The following is an 18,048-nucleotide window of genomic DNA, read 5'->3' as shown; positions in this document are numbered from 1 at the left end:
TCTGCTCCATGATGGCTAAATATAGCAGTAGAATGACATGTTTGTAGGTAGATCAGATTGCCAAGTTTCTCTTAGAGTCTCCATTCTGTTTCCTTCCCATATTCCTCAGTTTTCTTCTTGTACTTGTGATTATCCTCTTCCTCTTTTTTCCCTCCTTGTCTTTTTTCCCTCCCTGTCCTTGTCCTCTTCCTCTTTTCTCATCTCCTGTTTCTTTTACCCTTTCTCCTTCTGCTTCTCCTCCTCCTCCTCACTCTCCTCCACTTCCTCATCTTTCTCCTGCTTCTTCTCCACGTGGATGTGGAGTGGTCTTGTCCTCCTCCTCCTCCTTCTCCTCCTCCTCTGTGTACTCATTACTAACAAATGTTATCCTTAAGCTGTGTTGATCAGCCAGGATTCTGTCTGCTTTCCCAGGTGACAATGAGGTGGAGCAACAGTGTAAGTATTGCCTGATATTCTGTCCCACTTTTCCCCTGTATCTCATTTATGGTTATTTTTTAGTACCCTGTGATATCTTGGCATTTTTGCATGAGTATGTTTTGGCATCATTATGGTTCATATATATCAGTATATATACAGTGTATAGAGTTCATTTTATCTATGTTAGATTTGTGTTTAAGTTTATTTTGTAAGCCAGATTAAACAGTAGTGAACTGTAAGTTTTACCAAGTTACCACAAACTCCGATTAAGTTACTATTAAAATAGCACTCGACCAATTTTTTTCTTAACCTGCCTGTTTCATGTATATGTGTATTTGAAATCATATGCAGATGCTTACAGTGTACTCCAGCATAGGAATGAAGAATCAGCGCCTTCGATCAGAGCACTTTTTTTTTTTTTTTTTTTTTTTTTTTTTTTTTTTTTAATGGCCATTATAAGGTATTTCTAGGCTGTAGGGATTGGAGACAGTATTGTTATCACTTTCAGGCTACAGTGACTCACTTCAAAGCAAGTAAAATAATCTTGTATCAGCCAAAATAGAACACTGGAGCTGTCCCATGATGAGAAGATTAATGGTGACAATATTAACACTGTCAGACTCCTGTGACTCACTGTCAGCTGAATAAAATAACTGGAGATCAGCTAGAATAGAATACTAGAGTTGTCCTGATCAAGAGAAGGTTAATCGTGACAGTATTATTACTCTCAGGCTCCTTGGGCTCTCTCAGCAGAATAAAATCCTCTGGCATTAACAGAGATAAACATTAGAGAAGACTTGATCAGAAGAGACAATACAGTAGTCAAATGCAGCACAAAAGAAATATCAATTATGATCAGCCATCCCAAATATTTTTTAACCAATTGCCACTTACCTTTACCCTAAAGAATATTTTAAAAATTATTTTGGCCCTTAGTGATACATCATGATTCTTCTAATGTATTTCCTTAACATGTATATGAAAATATTTCATTATGTTCAATGTGACAAAGCACCCAGAAATTTGAGTTATCTTGATGGCTCAGCCATGATCAGAAGTTTGCTGACATTATCCTGTCAACGCTAGCAGTTTATGTTCCATAAAAAGTATGTATATTAGATGGACGCTGTGATAATAATTATGATGGACATAGCAGAAAACCAGATGCAATGATATTCTCTGATATTCAAGAAGGAATTAAATATGTACATAATGATAATGCTGGCAGGGGATTGTCGGCGACCATTTGTTCATGGCAGCTCTAGCTGCATTGGCAGAACTGCATATTCAGATGAAGAAGCAGCAGTTTTCAGATTATTTCGTTGTCACATTGTATCTGGAGAAAGGGAGCTGAACAGTGCCCATAGGAGCTTGAGAATTGTTACTGGTAGATTTATAATAGAGGATAAATCCTCATTTGCTGTCCTTTTTTTTTTTTTTTTTTTTTTCCAATTACGGCAAAGAATAAGAGTTCAGAAATGCTAAATGTTTCATTAAAATAAATTAATATTATTTATAATAATGACACTGTTAGGACTTGGCCATGCTTCCCTGAAACATGTTATTGACAGGACAAAACAAATTGCAGAGTCAAACTCTTTTTCACTTTTACTTGGTCTAAAAGAGATATATCTCAGTTTTTAGGACTGAGCTGTATAAGAGATTATCACAGTAATGTAGCACTAGTAATAAAGAAATGCAGTAAAAGTAGTGTAGAGCCATAGGATCATGTTAATCTGATAGTGTGGTATATAAGCTACAAAAGGAAAAAAAAATCTCCACAAAATGAAAGTGAAAGATCGTAGTGATATGGTAGTGCACTCGCAGAGTCTGAGCCTTAGTTGGAACCCTTTGTCTCTTCCCTTGTTATCAGATGTTTGAAGGCATGTTTATCTGTACTCTAAATTGATCAGACAGAATGATGCATGTCTAAGGGCCATATTCTTAGGCTTAACAAGTTTTCTGGCATCCCTTCCCCACATACAGTATATATTTCAGCTTATGGCAAATCAATAATGTTTTCTATGATAGATCCATAAATTATGTCCATGTTATGAGACAGAATAATGTAATGAATAAAAATGTATTATAAGCAAGAGATATTTTCAAGGAAGAGGTTCTGGATATCATCCTAACCCCACAAGAATGTAACTCTAAATGATCGTTTTGGTGTGATGGTACAGGTGTGGTGCAGACAGCTGCTGAGCTGGACTATGAGCTTGCAAGAGGCCACAACTTGACTGTTAGGGCAAGGGACCCTGTGACAGGCATGCACACAGACACCCACATCAGCATCACCATTGCCGACGTCAATGACAACCCACCAGAATTTACACAGTCCATATTCAAGGGGGAGGTGTCAGAGGCAGCAGCTGAGGGCCAGGTGGTCTTGCAGGTGGGTCATAGGAGCTTTAACCTTTTTTTTTTTTTTTTTTTTTTTTTTTAATGCGAGGAGGAAGGAATCAAAGGCTGAGCCCGCATGAACGCTCCATCCATGAATAAAAACAAAAACAATACAAAGGAGAGCCAAATTCAAGATCTATTAATTTCGAGATGCCTGGACACACTGCATTTGAAGTAGGAAATACAGACAGAGGGAGACAGTTCTAGAGTTGACCTGTTGCATAAATGAAAGACTGGGAGTAATGGTTAACTCTTGCATTAGAGAGTTGGACAGAAAAGGGATGAGAGTTTGTTGCTAGACGGGTGCTATGCGCCCATCGTAGAGGCGAAGGGATGCAAGCAAACAGTTCAGAGGAGCAGTGACCATTGAAGTAGCAATAGAAAAGAGATAAAGAGGCAACAGTGCGGCGAAGAGATAAAGGTTGAAGGGAGCCAGTAAGAGGAGGAGAGTTGATGGGACAAACAGCCTTTGACTCCACCCTATTGAGAAGAGCTATATGTGGGGAGCCTCCCCACACATGAGAGTTGTACTCTAAACAGGGGCAAATAAAGCCCGTGTATAAAGTCAACAACTGTGCAGGGGTAAAGAAGGCACGGAGTCAGCTTAGCACACCTAATCTCTTGGAAGCAGATTTTACACGAGATGCAATATGATCTTTCCAAGATAAGTCCCGAGTGAATGAAACCCCAAGCATGTTCAAGGACGATGCAGAATTGAGCTGGATATTATTAAACATTAGTGGGTTCTCCTGTGGAAGGTTTAATGGGTTGATAGGTGTAAAAACTGAGTCTTTGATGCATTAAAAACAACAAGATTATTTTTACCCCAGTCAGAGATACGAGCCAGTTGTGGACAGTGATATTGATCCACATATTAGTTGAATTCTTATTATGAAACTTAAACCATATTCTGAGAGGTTTATTGCATTGCTTAGTTTCAAAAATCATTGTTCACTGGCTTAGACCTTTTTGCAGTTTACAGAGCCCTCAAGAGCACCCTCTTGAAAGTTACTGATTCAGTATGTGGATGGACAAGGGGCCCACCAAGACATAAAGTAACTTGGTGGTGGGATGAGGGTGTAGAAGCTGCGGTTAAGGAGATAAGAAAGTATTTCTGGGAATGGGGGAAGGATGGTAACAGAGTGGAATGCTTGGCTCCCAAGCTTAGGGCTAGAAAAGAGGTTTACAGGGTGAAGACTGAGTCACAGAGACTTTTACTTTTTATTTTTTATTTTTTTTTTTTGTGTGTGTGTGTTTGACTCTGGGCATAGGCTTCACAGCCTGCTATCAAGGCCCAGCAATCCTCCTACATGCCATACACCTCTACATATCACCACTTCGGCGCTAACACCCACCGTCCATATTGAATACATGCAAGGGCTGTCTCATACAGGACTGGTGTATTGGTATTAGCGGGGGTATTTTTACGACATGTCGGCGGGTCTTCTGGTAGATCAGTAAAGCCTGATTTAATGAAATTCAAGTCCCTAAGCTGTTCCCTGCCCCAGTGGGGATTTGAACCTAGGTCCGTTAGAACGGCAGGCCAGCTCTATACCGATTGAGGAAGGATTTGATATTTAAGGTGGCAAATCAGATGAAGAGGGAGAATAGGGATATCATAGGTGAACAATGTGTGAAGAATGATGAAGGAAGGGAAGTGGTGAACAGTGGGGATATTAAAGATGCATGGAGAGAGCATGACAGCTGGTTGTTGAATGAAGAGTTTGCCTGGGACAGGGAAGGTTTGGCGCCTGCAGATCCAGTGTTTGGCCCTCAGCTTTTGATTGATGCTGCTACTGTGAGGGGGGGAATAGGCAGGATGCAAGTGGCGAAGGCAGCAGGTTTGTCTGGGTTGACTGCTGAATTGGTAAAAGCCACAGGAGATATAGGAGTGAGGTTAGTCACTGACCTGATAAGTACGATTATATATGAGTGTGTTGTCCCAGGTGATTGGGTGAAGAGTGTAATTGTAAATGTTTACAAGAGGAAGGGTAATCCCCTGGAAAGAGGAATTTATAGAGGCATAAAGCTTTTAGACCACATAATGAAGGTAATGGAGAGAGTTCTAGAAGGCATGATTAGAGAAAGAGTGAATATTGATGAGATGCAGTTTAGGTTTATGCCAGGCAAAGGGACTACTGATGCCATATTCATTGTTCAACAGCTTCAGGAAAAATATATAGCTAGGAAAGAAAAGGGAACTTTACTTTGATTTTGTTGATTTGGAGAAGGCCTCTGATAGAGTCCCTAGAGAACTGATGAGTTAGGCAATGAGAAAGCTTGGGATCAAGGAGTGTCTAGTTAGGGTGGTTATGGCAATGTATGTGGGTGCTTACACCCAGGTAAGGGTGAATGAAGATTTGAGTGATGAGTTTTCCGTGAATGTTGGTATACACCAGGGGTCAGTTTTGAGCCACTTGTTTTTTATCATGGTATTTGCTGCCCTCTCACATGACTTCAGATGTGGACTGCCATGGGAGAGGTTGTATGCTGATGATTTGATGTTGATTGTAGAGAATGAAAGGAGGTGAGGGAAAGATTTAGGAAGTGGAGAGATGGTATGGGGCATAAGGGCTTAAGAGTAAATGCAGAGAAAGCCTTAGTGATGGTATCTAGGGCTGGTGGCAGTACTGTCAAAGAAGAGGGAGAGTGGCCATATGCGAATTGCCACAACGGCGTGGAAAGTAATTCCATCTTGTGCAGTGTCTGTGATGAGTGAGAGCATAAGAAATGTAGTGGTATTATAAGTAGACTGTGAGATAATGCTGATTTCATGTATGCGTCAGAGAGGGCATGTGGATATTGCCAGGCATGGAAGGATTGAACTTGCTGGTGAATCTCTTGAGTGTGCGAAAGAGTTTTTTTTTAACTGGGAGACATGTTATGTGCTGGAGGTGGGGCTGGAGCTAGCTCTGTAGCTTGAGTGTTGAGTGGTTAGAAGTTAAGGAAGCTGTTGCCATCGAGAGGGCTCTCCCTCCATCCTAAGGGATCTTTGTATGCAACATGTGCCAGGAGTGTAATACTGTATAGTAGTGAGAATTGGGCAGTAACAGAAGAGGATACTTGCAGGCTCAAATATACGGAAATGACAATGATTAGGTGGATGTGTAGTGCGACCCGGAGTGTGAGGCCAGAGGGGGGCTAGCTTTACAATGGAAGAGTTGAGGGGTAGGCTATGTATGTGGGTGCTTGCAACCAGGTAAGAGTGAATGGAGATTTGAGTGATGAGTTTTCCATTAACGTTGGTGTGCATCAGGGGTCAGTTTTGAGTCCCATGTTGTTTATCATGGTACTTGAAGTCCTCTCACATGACTTCAGAAACGGACTCCCCTGGGAGATGTTGTTTGCTGATGATTTGGTGTTGATTGCAGAGAATGAAAAGGAGGTGGAGGAAAGATATAGGAGGTGGAGAGATGGTATGGAGCAGAAGGGCTTAAGGGTTAATGCAGATAAAACAAAAGTGTTGATATCTAGGGTTGGTGGCAGTACTGTCAAAGACAAGGGAGAGTGGCCATGTGCAGTTTGCCACAAGGGTGTGGGAAGTAATTCCATCTTGTGCTGTGTTTGTGATAAATGGGTGCACAAGAGATGTAGTGGTGTCAGAGGTAGACTGCGAGATAATGCTGATTTTATGTGTACGGCGTGTCGGTGAGAGCAGGTGGAGATTGTCAGGCGTGAAAGGATTGAACTTGCTGGTGAATCTCTTGAGAGTGTGGAAGAGTTTTGTTATTTGGGAGACATGTTGTGTGCTGGAGGTGGGGCTGGAGCTAGCTCTGTGGCTAGGGTGAGAAGTGGTTGGAAGAAGTTCAGGGAGCTGTTGCCTCTCCTGACACTGGGAGGGCTCTCCCTCCGTGCTAAGGGGTCTTTGTATGCAGCATGTGTTAGGAGTGTAATGCTGTATGGTATTGAGACCTGGGCAGTAAAGGAGGAGGATATTCGCTGGCTCAGACGTACAGAAATTACAATGATTAGGTAGATGTGTAGTGCATTCCTGTTTGCAAGGTCTGGGGGAGCTGGGTTTACAGTGGAAGAGTTGAGAGGTAGGATGGGACTGGAGTGTATTGGTGCTGTGATGAGGAGAGATAAATTGAGATGGTTTAGGCATGTGGAGAGGATGGGGGATGATAATTGGGTGAGGAAGGTGAGAAGTGTTAATATTGGTGGTGGGGTTATGAGGGGTGGACCGAGAAAGACGTGGGACGAGGTCATTAAGTGTGACCTCAGGGTTAAGGGACTGAACAGGGAGACTGCAATAGATTGTGCAGCATGGAGAGATGCCATTCAATGACCAAGGCTGACGCATGCAAGCATGTTGGCGCCTTTAAAAACGAAACAAAACGAAACAATGCACTGGGGGATTTAGGGGTGGGCCATTGGGGCCATGGCCACCCCCGGGAGGTATGTTGACGCCCCTCTGTAATTCCTTCCATTTGTTTGCTGCGCCTCTTGTTTCTTCCAGCTCCTAGGGCCATAGGCAAGAAGAAGCATCGGGCACCTCACCGTCACCCAGATATATAGATGCCGCCCGCAAAAAAGTATCTTTTAATATATGGGTGTGTGTGTGTGTGTGTGTGTGTGTGTGTGTGTGTGTGTGTGTGTGTGTGTGTGTGTGTGTGTGTGTGTGTGTGTGTGTGTATTTACCTAGTTGTATTTACCTAGTCGTGATATACAGGAAATGAGCTACACTCGTGGGGTCCTGTCTCTTTTTCTCATTAAGTCAAATTTTGCTGTGAACTCGTGTAAGTTTTTAGATTGGACGATCTCTTTGTCCAGGCTGTTCCACAGGTCTGTGGAACTATATGGAAAGCTATATTTCGTGATATCCTTCAAACAACGTGGCTTTTTCAGTTTCATTCCATGTCCTCTTGTTACTCTCCCATCCCATACAAACAGGTCATTTTTATCAATTTTATCTAGTCCCATCATGGTCCTGAACACTGCAATCATGTCAACTTTTTCTCTCCTTTCTTTTAGTATAGGCAGGTCCAGCTTTTCCAGCCTCTCTCCGTGTGTGTGTGTGCGTGTGTGTGTGTGTGTGTGTGTGTGTGTGTGTGTGTGTGTGTGTGTGTGTGTGTGTGTGGAAATGGGGATGTTAGTGAACATTTTCCTATAGAAAACATTCACTGTATGTCTAGCCTAACCTTCCAAAAGTTCTATCTATCTATCTATTGCCAGACGCCTCAATCCCGTTTGGGGTGGCCACAAACAAATCGCCTCCAAGTCGCCCTGTCCCCCGCCATTTCACTGCCCTGCTCCCAACTCACACCCCCCTCTCTCATATACCTCTCCACCCCATCCCTCCATCTCATCCTTGGCCTCCCCCTCCCTCTTCCCCCCTCCACCTCACTCACATACTCTCTTCGTCAGTCTTTCACCCTCCATCCTCTCCACATGGCCAAACCACCTCAGTGTGTTTCTCATAACGCTTCCTATCACATCCACATCCACACCACAATGCTCCTTTATATCCTCATTCATCAGCCTATCTCCCCATGTGACTCCACAGGCTCCTCTTAAATAACTGATTTCCACTGCTCTCACTCTTGACTTGTGTCCTTCCAACAACGTCCAAGCTTCACTTCCATACATTAGAGTTGGTATCACAATACTGTCATGTAGTAAGTTTTTCACTTCCATGCTCACTTCCCTGTTTCTTATCACTGCTTTCAAGGAACCAGCAACCTTTCTTCCCTGCTGTACCCTTTCAAGCACTTCACCCTCCAAACCTCCATCCTTACTCATCACACTACCCAAGTACTTAAACATACACACATTTTCCAATTCCTCACCATCCAACCTCGCTGTACATTCACTGACTTCACCTCTCTCAAAGACCATCACTTTACTCTTCCCTACATTCACCTTTAGATTCCGTTTCTTGCACACTCTCCCAAATCCATCCACCAAGCATTGCAGCTCCCCTTTGTCTTCACTCAACAACACAGTATCATCTGCAAACAACAGTACAGGGAGTTTCCAAACACTATCCTCTCTCACCAGGGCCACTCCAACATCCACTACTCTACCTTGTACCTCTTTTTATTACCCCATCCATGTACAGATTGAGTGACCATGGAGACATGACACATCCCTGTTTCAACCCAACTTTCAAAGAGAAAAATTCACTTAGTTCACCATCCACACGCACTGCAGCCTTCGCACCAAAAGTTACTCATAAGAATTAGATATATATGTATGGCAATAAGTAATGAAAATTTAAATAAGCTAACTAGTAGCAGGCGCCCCTTTCTAGCTTGGCACCCCCCCCAAAGTAGCCGTCTGTGGCGTCCCTTTCTTGCTTGGCCCCCACCAGATTGGCCGTCTAGATCCGCCTCTGGTAGGGCTGGACTGGAGTGTGTTGGTGTTGTGATAAGGAGAGGTAGACTGAGATGATTAGGGCATGTGGAGATGATGGGGGATGATAATTGGGTGCAGAAAGTGTGCAGTGTTAATGTTAAGCATAGGGTTGCGAGAGGTACTCTGAAAAAACCTGGGATGAGGTCATCGAGTATGACATCAGGGATAAAGGACTGAATAGGGAAGCTGCCAGAGATCAAGCAGCATGGAGAGCTGCTGTTAGGTGTTCAAGGCCAATGGATGCAAGCATGTTGGAGCTTTCAGATTCGGCTATCTTATTTCTACGATGGAACACATTCTGTCCATTTCTCCTTTTTCTGAAATCTCCATTTTAGGAGATTTCAATGTTCATCACCACCTTTGGCTCTCCTCTCCTTTCACTGATCCACCTAGTGAATGAGCCTACATCTTTTCTATCCTTAATGATCTAGAGCAGCTTGTACAGCACTCTACCCGTATCCCTGACCACCTTCGAGAGAGCTCCAGCATACTTGACCTCTTCCTTACAACTAATCCTTCTGCTTACACTGTTAATCTTTTCTCTCCGTTGGGCTCCTCTGATCACAACCTTATTACCTTAACCTGTCCTATCGCTCCGGTACGACCTGCGGACCCTCCAAAGAAACGTCGTCTGTGGCACTTTGGGGCTGCGGATTGGGAGGCCCTCAGGCAGTACTTCTTTGATTCTCCCTGGAATGATTATTGCTTCCATAGCCGGGAGCCATCTGAGTGTGCTCGCGCATTACTTAGGTTATTCTCTCGGTCATGGAAGCATACATTCCTTTCTCATATCCTTTGACTAATGCAAGAAAGCCTTGGTTTAATCACACTTGTTCTAATGCTGTCCACAACAAGGAGAGGGCCTATAAAAGGTATCAGAGCCAACCCACCCATGATTCACATCCTGCTTTTGTTTCTGCCCGGTATCGTGCTAAGTCTGTTCTTCGCACTGCTAAAAATAATTTCATCCGTACTAAATGCTCTCAATTCTTCAACTCGAATTCTTCTTGCTCCTTCTGACACCTTGCCAAAACCTTTCTGACAACTTTACCTCATCATCCTTCCCTCCTCTTTTGTACTCAGATGGTTCTGTAGCTTTTTCTTCTACCCGTAAAGCAGATCTCTTCGCTCAGACTTTCTCCTCCAATTCCACCTTAGACGATTCCGGTCCTGTTCCTACCTTCATTTCCCCCCTCTGACATCCTCATTGCTGACATTGAAATTTCTTCAGCTGATGTATTTTCTGCCATCACAGGCCTCAGTACCAACAAGGCATATGGGCCTGATGGAGTCCCTCCTGTTGTTCTCAAGAACTGTGCTTCTGTGTTTAAACCCTGCCTAGGCAAACTCTTTCGTCTTTGTCTATCAACTTGTACCTTTCCTTCTTGCTGGAAGTTTGCTCTCATGTAGCCAGTCCCAAAGAAGGGTGACCATTCCCAACCCTCTAACTGTCGTCCAATTGCTTTAGCATCCTGTATCTCGAAAGTTTTCGAGTCAATTCTTAATAGAAAAATTTTAAAACATGATTCCTATCATGACTTTATTTCTGATTGTCAGTATGGGTTCCGTCAGGGACGCTCCACTGGCGATCTTCTCACCTGCCTTTCAGATTCCTGGTCATCCTCCCTTCAGGACTTTGGCAATAGCTTTGCCATTGCACTTGACATAAAGGCTTTCGATCGTGTCTGGCATAAATCTTTAATTTCCAAACTGCCCTCTTCCATTTTCTATCCTTCTATCTGTGCCTTCATCTCTAGCTTCCGTTCTGGTAGTTCTATAGCCGCTTTTGTAGACGGCCATCCTTCTTTTCCTAGATCTATCAACAGTGGTGTTCCTCAGAGCTTTGTCCTATCATCAACTCTCTTCCTTTTATTCATCAATGACCTTCTAAGCCGTACATCTAACCCTATCCACTCGTACGCTGATGACTCCATCCTTCACCTTTCCATTCGGTTCTGGCAACGTCCATCTTAGCAGTTACTTCAACAAACAAGGGATGAGGCTATGGCACACCTAATGTCTGACTTGGCTCGTATCTCTGACTGGGGTAAAAATAATCTTGTTGTTTTTAATGCATCAAAGACTCAGTTCTTACACTTATCAACCCGACAAAATCTTCCACAGGTGTACCCACTAATGTTTAATAATACTCAGCTTAATCCTGCGTCATCCTTGAACATTCTTGGGGTTTCATTCACTTGGGACTTATCTTGGAAAGATCATATTACATCTCTTGTAAAATCTGCTTCCAAGAGATTAGGTGTCCTAAGCCAACTCCGTTCCTTTTTTACCCCTGCACAATTGTTGACTCTATACACTGGTTTTATTTGCCCCCGTGTGGAGTACAACTCACATGTGTTGGGAGATTCTCCACATACCACTCTTCTCAATAGGGTGGAGTTAAAGGCTTTTTGTCTCATTAACTCTCCTCCTCCTGCTGGCTCCCTTCAACCTCTGTCTCTTCACCGCACTGTTGCATCTTTATCTCTTTTCTATTGCTACTTCAATGGTCGCTGCTCCTCTGAACTGTCTGCATGCATTCCTCCACCTCTACGATGGGCATGTAGCACCCATCAAACAGGATACTCTCATCCTTTTTCTCTCTAACTCTCTAATGCAAGAGTTAACCATTACTCCCAGTCCTTCATTTATGCACCAGGTCAACTCTAGAACTGTCTCCCTCTGTCTGTATTTCATGCTAGCTATGATCTCCAGTCTTTCAAACGCAGTGTGTCCAGGCATCTCAAAATGATCGGATCTTGAATTTGGCTCTCTCTTGTATTTTGTTCTTCTCTTGGAAGGAACAGTTATTGCGGGCTCGTTGCCTTTGATTCCTTCTTCGTAGCATTAAAAAATAAATAAATAAATAAATGAATGAAACAAATGAACAGCCAGGTCTTATTATATAATTGTTCTCTATGTGAGAAATTGCATTGACGATGAAGAGAAGTTAGACCCATTTTTGGAGTAACAGTGGCAGAATTATTGTGATTTCACTAGAACAATGCCTTTCAGTCAGCTGATCGAGCCAAGGTAGCTGCCAAGCATTTACAAATGCTGTGATCATCTGCTTTTTGTTCCATTTTCTTAATGAAAGGCCACTGAAACACCATTGCTATTGGCAGATAAGAGTGCAGGTGCATAATAAATAGTGCTGTGTGTGATATTAAGTGAAATGATATCTTTTTGTGTGTGAAAGACTGAAACTTGTACTTTGATATCACGACTACCATGGGTACACAGCCTCCTAGTCAGCTGAAAACAGTACCTCTCAGTCAGTTGATTGAGCCAAGTTGACTACGCAGTATTTACATTTGTTGTGACCATCTGCCATTCACATCATTTTGTTCATAAAAGGCCATCAAAACACCATTGCTCTCACCAGATAAGAGTGTAAGTGCATAACAAGTAGTGCAGTGTGCAATTTTGAGTGATATGATTACCTTTTGTGTGTGAAATACAGTCTAAATGAATGTTTTTTTTTTTTTAGGTTTCATGGTCAAGGGCCCTATTGAATCCCTTATATTCTCATTATGCGATATTTTGTTGTGCACTTGCTTTTCACTTGGTGGAACCCCATTGTATAGTGAGTCATGAAAGTATGGTACTAATATTTATTTCCATGATTGTACATGCTTTTTATAATATTTTTGCTGCCCTCAGACAGCATAGAGGGGATAGGGCAGAGAGCAGGAGAGAGGGAAGCCTGATGGTAAAGAACAGGATGAAATATAGGTAGTTCATTTGTCAGCATCTCTTCAGAGATAAAAATGTCTGACCGTGAAGACGAAGGGGAGCTGCAAGGCTTGGTGGATGAGTTTGAGAGAGTGTGTAAGAAACGGAACCTAAAGGTGAATGTAGGGAAGAGTAAAGTGATGGTCTTTGAGAGAGGTGAAGTTAGTGAATGTACAGCGAGGTTAGATGGTGAGGAATTGGAAAATGTGAGTACGTTTAAGTATTTGGGTAGTGTGATGAGTAAGGATGGAGGTTTGGAGGGTGAAGTGCTTGAAAGGGTACAGCAGGGAAGAAAGGTTGCTGGTTCCTTGAAAGCAGTGATAAGAAACAGGGAAGTGGGCATGGAAGTGAAAAAGTTACTACATGACAGTATTGTGATACCAACTCTAACGTACGGAAGTGAAGCTTGGACATTGTTGGAAGGACACAAGTCAAGAGTGAGAGCAGTGGAAATGAGTTATTTAAGAGGAGCCTGTGGAGTCACATGGGGAGACAGGCTGACGAATGAGGATATAAAGGAGCGTTGTGGTGTGGATGTGGATGTGATAGGAAGCGTTATGAGGAACACACTGAGGTGGTTTGGCCATGTGGAGAGGATGGAGGGTGAAAGACTGACGAAGAGAGTGTATGTGAGTGAGGTGGAGGGGGGAAGAGGGAGGGGGAGGCCGAGGATGAGATGGAGGGATGGGGTGGAGAGGTATATGAGAGAGGGGGGTGTGAGTTGGGAGCAGGGCAGTGAAATGGCAGGGGACAGGGCGACTTGGAGGCGATTTGTTTGTGGCCACCCCAAACGGGATTGAGGCGTCTGGCAATAGATAGATAGATAGATAGTAATTTATATGGCTCATCTTTAATCGGGAACTGTTAGAGGTGGCAGTGGAAGGCTAGGTGGTCTTATGGGTGAGGAACTTTCGGGACATGATTAATGTCCTCATTGATGACATATTATTTTATTCTGGTAGATGTATGTGGATGTGGATGTGGATGTGATAGGAAGCGTTATGAGGAACACACTGAGGTGATTTGGCCATGTGGAGAGAATGGAGGGTGAAAGACTGACGAAGAGAGTGTATGTGAGTGAGGTGGAGGGGGGAAGAGGGAGGGGGAGGCCGAGGATGAGTGAGAGAGGGGGGTGTGAGTTGGGAGCAGGGCAGTGAAATGGCGGGGGACAGGGCGACTTGGAGGCGATTTGTTTGTGGCCACCCCAAACGGGATTGAGGCATCTGGCAATAGATAGATAGATAGATAGATGTATGTGAAACACATCGATAGAGAAAACTACTATAAAATGATAATTGTAGATGATTAGACCTTTGAGGTAAAGCCAGGATGAATTTGTGGACCATTACATTGGTCATGCTGTTAATAGTTCTCCCTCTTTTGTGTTTTCTCTTTGCTTGCTTAGTAGTTTGAACCTTACCGCACCCCATGTTTAGTTGGGAGAAAAGGGTCAGGATAATGATGATAGTGATTACCCCTCTAGTCTGTTGATACATTTTATATTATGTTCATGATATTCCAAATGTTTTTATTCAGCTTTGGAGAGACTTTTCAAACCGGATGGGTTGGTTACAGCCTTTATTAACCCACATAAAATGAGGGATATTTCCCGAGTTGAATAAAATAACCTAGACGCAGCAAAATTAAGCTGTAAAAATGCATAGGCTAGTCAGATTGAAGGGAATAATAATAATGAAATTGGTGATGACAAAGATGTTGATGGTAATAACAATGTCGATAATGGTGATATGAGAGAAGAACTTGTCATATTGGTCTAGGAGGAGTTTTGAACCTGTACCTCACTGAACCAACATAGACACATACACCGAGGGGAACAATTTTTATCTAATCTCTACAGTGTACAGTATCTGCTAAATGTTGTTGCACATGATTGCTACTGATAAAACTTTCATTCTTTTGGACAGCAGACCACTTCTCTAACCACTTGACCTCCTTCCTCTTCCACTGTCAGCTTCATTACTAAACATACATACAGCCCCTGCCTCAGCCTAATATTGAACTCAGTCCTTTTGAATAACAGAACATTTCTCTACCCACTTGACCACAATCTCCCTTACAGGTCTCAGCACTTGACATAGACACAGGTGCTGGTGGTCGAGTGCACTACACCTGCGAAGTTGGCTGCGAGAAGTTTGAGGTTCAGTCACAAGATGGTGTGGTGCTAGTGACAGGAAAGCTGGACAGAGAGACAGAATCCCAACATACTCTCACTGTTGTAGCTGCTGATGCTGGCATTCCACAGCTTTCATCCTTTGCCACCATCATTGTACAAGGTAGGTTTGGTTTGTCGTAATAATAAAAACTGCAGTAATAAAATTGTATTGTATCATTTAATTGTTCATATTGTATTGTTTATAAAGGCTCCAGCTTGTTTGCATGCATCTGGCTTGAGCACCTAATGGCAGCTGTCCATGCTGTTCGATCTCTGGCATCCTTCCTATTCAGTCCCATATCCCTGAGGTCACACTCTATGACCTCATTCCAGGTCTTCTTTGGTCTGCCACTCGCAGCCCTACCCCCGACATTCAGATTTCTCACACTCCACACGTCGTCGTCCATTCACTCTTCATGTCCAAACCATCTCAGTCTACCAATCCTTACCTCAACACCAATACATTCAGTCCCATCCTACCTCTCAGCTCTTCAATCTCAATCATAGCCTCCCCCTCCTCCAGGCCTTGTATTTAAGGACACATTATGCAGCCAGCTAATCATTGTCATTTCTGTACAATGTAACCTATGAATATCCTCTTCCTTTACTACCCAAATCTCACTGCATTACAGCATTACAGTCCTGACACATGCCACATGAAAAGTTCCCTTAGAACAGAGGGAGAGTCCTCTCAGTGTTAGGAGAGGCAACAGTTCCCAGAACTTCCTCCAGCCACTCCTTACCCCAGCCACAGAGCTAGTTTCATCCCCACCTCCATCACATATCACGTCCCCCAAATAATAAACTCCTTCACACATAAGACACTCTCCTGCAAGATCAGTCCATTCACGCCTGACGATCTTTACATGTTCTTCCTGACACACCACACACATGAAATCAGGATAATTTCGCAGCTTACCTTTAACCCCTAAAGTACTAAGTTTGTCGCTCGAACTTTTTGCGCAGTTTCTTAAAAGGACGAGCAATGCCGATTGTGCAACATCCACAAGAAACTGGCGGCAGCTGGCCACACCCCAGCTGTGGCTTAGATGGCTTCTAACCAATCAGAACTAAGTGTTGGACACACTGGAGGGGGGATCCAGGCCTGTACCCAGGCAGTGGGGGGTGTAACCCCCACCTCCCTCTTGCCACGTCCCTCTAACCCACTACCATGTTGCTACCCTACCTCCCACCATTCTTACCACCACCCCTTCCACACCCTTCTCATGCATCCCCCCCCTTTCCCATGTGGTTCCCCCCCATGTTCCCTCCCAGTCATCTGGGGGGAGGGTATTTCCCCCCTACCCTCCCTCCATGTCCCTGTACTCCACTGGGGCCCTTCCTTTGTGTCTGGTGGTGGTCTCCTTCCATCTCTCCATCCCCATACACCCCCTCCTGGCCTTACCACCTCCTACCTCCACCCCCCACTCCCACCCCCACCCCCTAGCACACACTATCTTTACCTCCTGGCCTCGAATATTTTGCGTATTTTTTTACGCTGCATGGCGCGTTTTTGAATCATTACCTGTAATTTATTCGTGTCTTTGCATACAGATATGCACACCACAATTATTTTATGTTTTTATATTTGTGTGTGTATTTTTTGGGGAAAAAAATCCTTGTTATCTGCCTACTTTACCTGCCTGTGGATATAATTGTGTACCTGTCAAAGATTATAGCGTATTTTCTTCATTCTTACGTATTTCTTTGTACATTTTATATATCTGAACATATGGTGCCTTTTTTCAGACATACCATAAATATTTAGCTGTTTTTATTCAAAACCCACTCAAAAAAGAAATTTTATTTTCCCTAGCTAGATTTGACAGCTCGCAGGGGAGGGGAGGTTAGGAAAGGGGAGGGGAGGGAAGGGGAGGAGAGAGGAGGGGAGGGAGGGGACTGGAGGTACGGGGAGGGGAGAGGAGGGGAGGATAATTTTTGCTATTTATCATATTTTTATTGGGGGGTTCATGACCATTTTCCCTAGCTAGATTTGACAGCTTGGCAAGGAGGGGAGGGGGGGAGGAGAAAGGGGGAGGGGAGGTTAGGTGAGGGGAGAGGAGGGAAGGGGAGGTTAGGTGAGGGGAGAGGAGGGAAGGAAAGGGAAGGGGAGGGGAGAGGAGAGGAGGGGAGGATAATTTTTACTATTTATCATATTTATTGGGGGGGATTCTTACCATTTTATTTTTTTCTAAGCACATTACAATGGTTTATAACATCTATGCACACCAAAAAAAAATTATTTTTGGTGATTTTTATATGTATTTTTGTGAAGAAAGGTGCTAGCGGCGTATTTTCTTTCACGCCAGGGCCATGACGGGTAACTGTTATCAACTTTGACGGGCCATAGCTCAGCAACTGTTGGGTCTAGGAGGGTGTGTAAATTCAAGCTTTATAAATTGGGCATAAAATTTTTAACATTTGAGAAAGTCGGAAAAAAAGGCCTGATTTTGCGTCCTGGGGGATAGTCGAGGCCGGAGAATTGCGTACCCTAGGGGTTAATATGACTACACCTCTTATGCACCCACATATCACAAACACTGCACAAGATGGAGTAACTTTCCACACTCTTCTGACAAACTGCACATGGCACACTCCTTGTACTCTGATGGTACTGTCACCAGCCCTAGATATCATCAACTTTGTTTTATAGACATTTACTCTCAAGCCCTTGTGCCCCATGCCATCACTTCATTCTCTAAATCTTTCCCCTACCTTCCTTTCATTCTCTGCAGTCAACATCAAGACATCACCTTACAACATCTCCCTTGGGGGTCCATTTCTTAAGTTATGTGAAAGAGTTTCAAGCATCATGACAAACAATGAGGAGCTCAAGATTTACCTCTGATGCACACCAACATTCATGGAAAACTCATCATTCTAATCTCCATTCAGTATCACCTGGGTGTGAACAACCGGAAACATAGCCACCATAACCACTCCAACCTGCCGCACCTCAGTCC

General features: G+C 43.5%; 1 protein-coding gene across 1 annotated transcript in view; it reads left to right on the top strand.

The window, feature by feature from the left end:
* LOC145415452 (fat-like cadherin-related tumor suppressor homolog) overlaps window positions 1–18,048 on the top strand; it is a 693,356-nt gene that overhangs the window by 340,627 nt on the left and 334,681 nt on the right. Inside the window, exons 20-22 of the mRNA XM_080284728.1 lie at window positions 412–435; window positions 2,601–2,812; window positions 14,993–15,206. Of these exons, the coding sequence (XP_080140854.1) occupies window positions 412–435; window positions 2,601–2,812; window positions 14,993–15,206 (450 nt within the window). The remainder of the gene's footprint in view (window positions 1–411; window positions 436–2,600; window positions 2,813–14,992; window positions 15,207–18,048) is intronic.

Source organism: Coenobita brevimanus, chromosome 102, assembly GCF_032717465.1.
Source record: "Coenobita brevimanus isolate Jiangsu-jjx chromosome 102, ASM3271746v2, whole genome shotgun sequence".
NCBI classification, from domain to species: Eukaryota; Metazoa; Arthropoda; class Malacostraca; order Decapoda; family Coenobitidae; genus Coenobita; species Coenobita brevimanus.
Note: the sequence above shows the minus strand (reverse complement) of the source record. Positions and strands in the feature narration are given on the sequence as shown.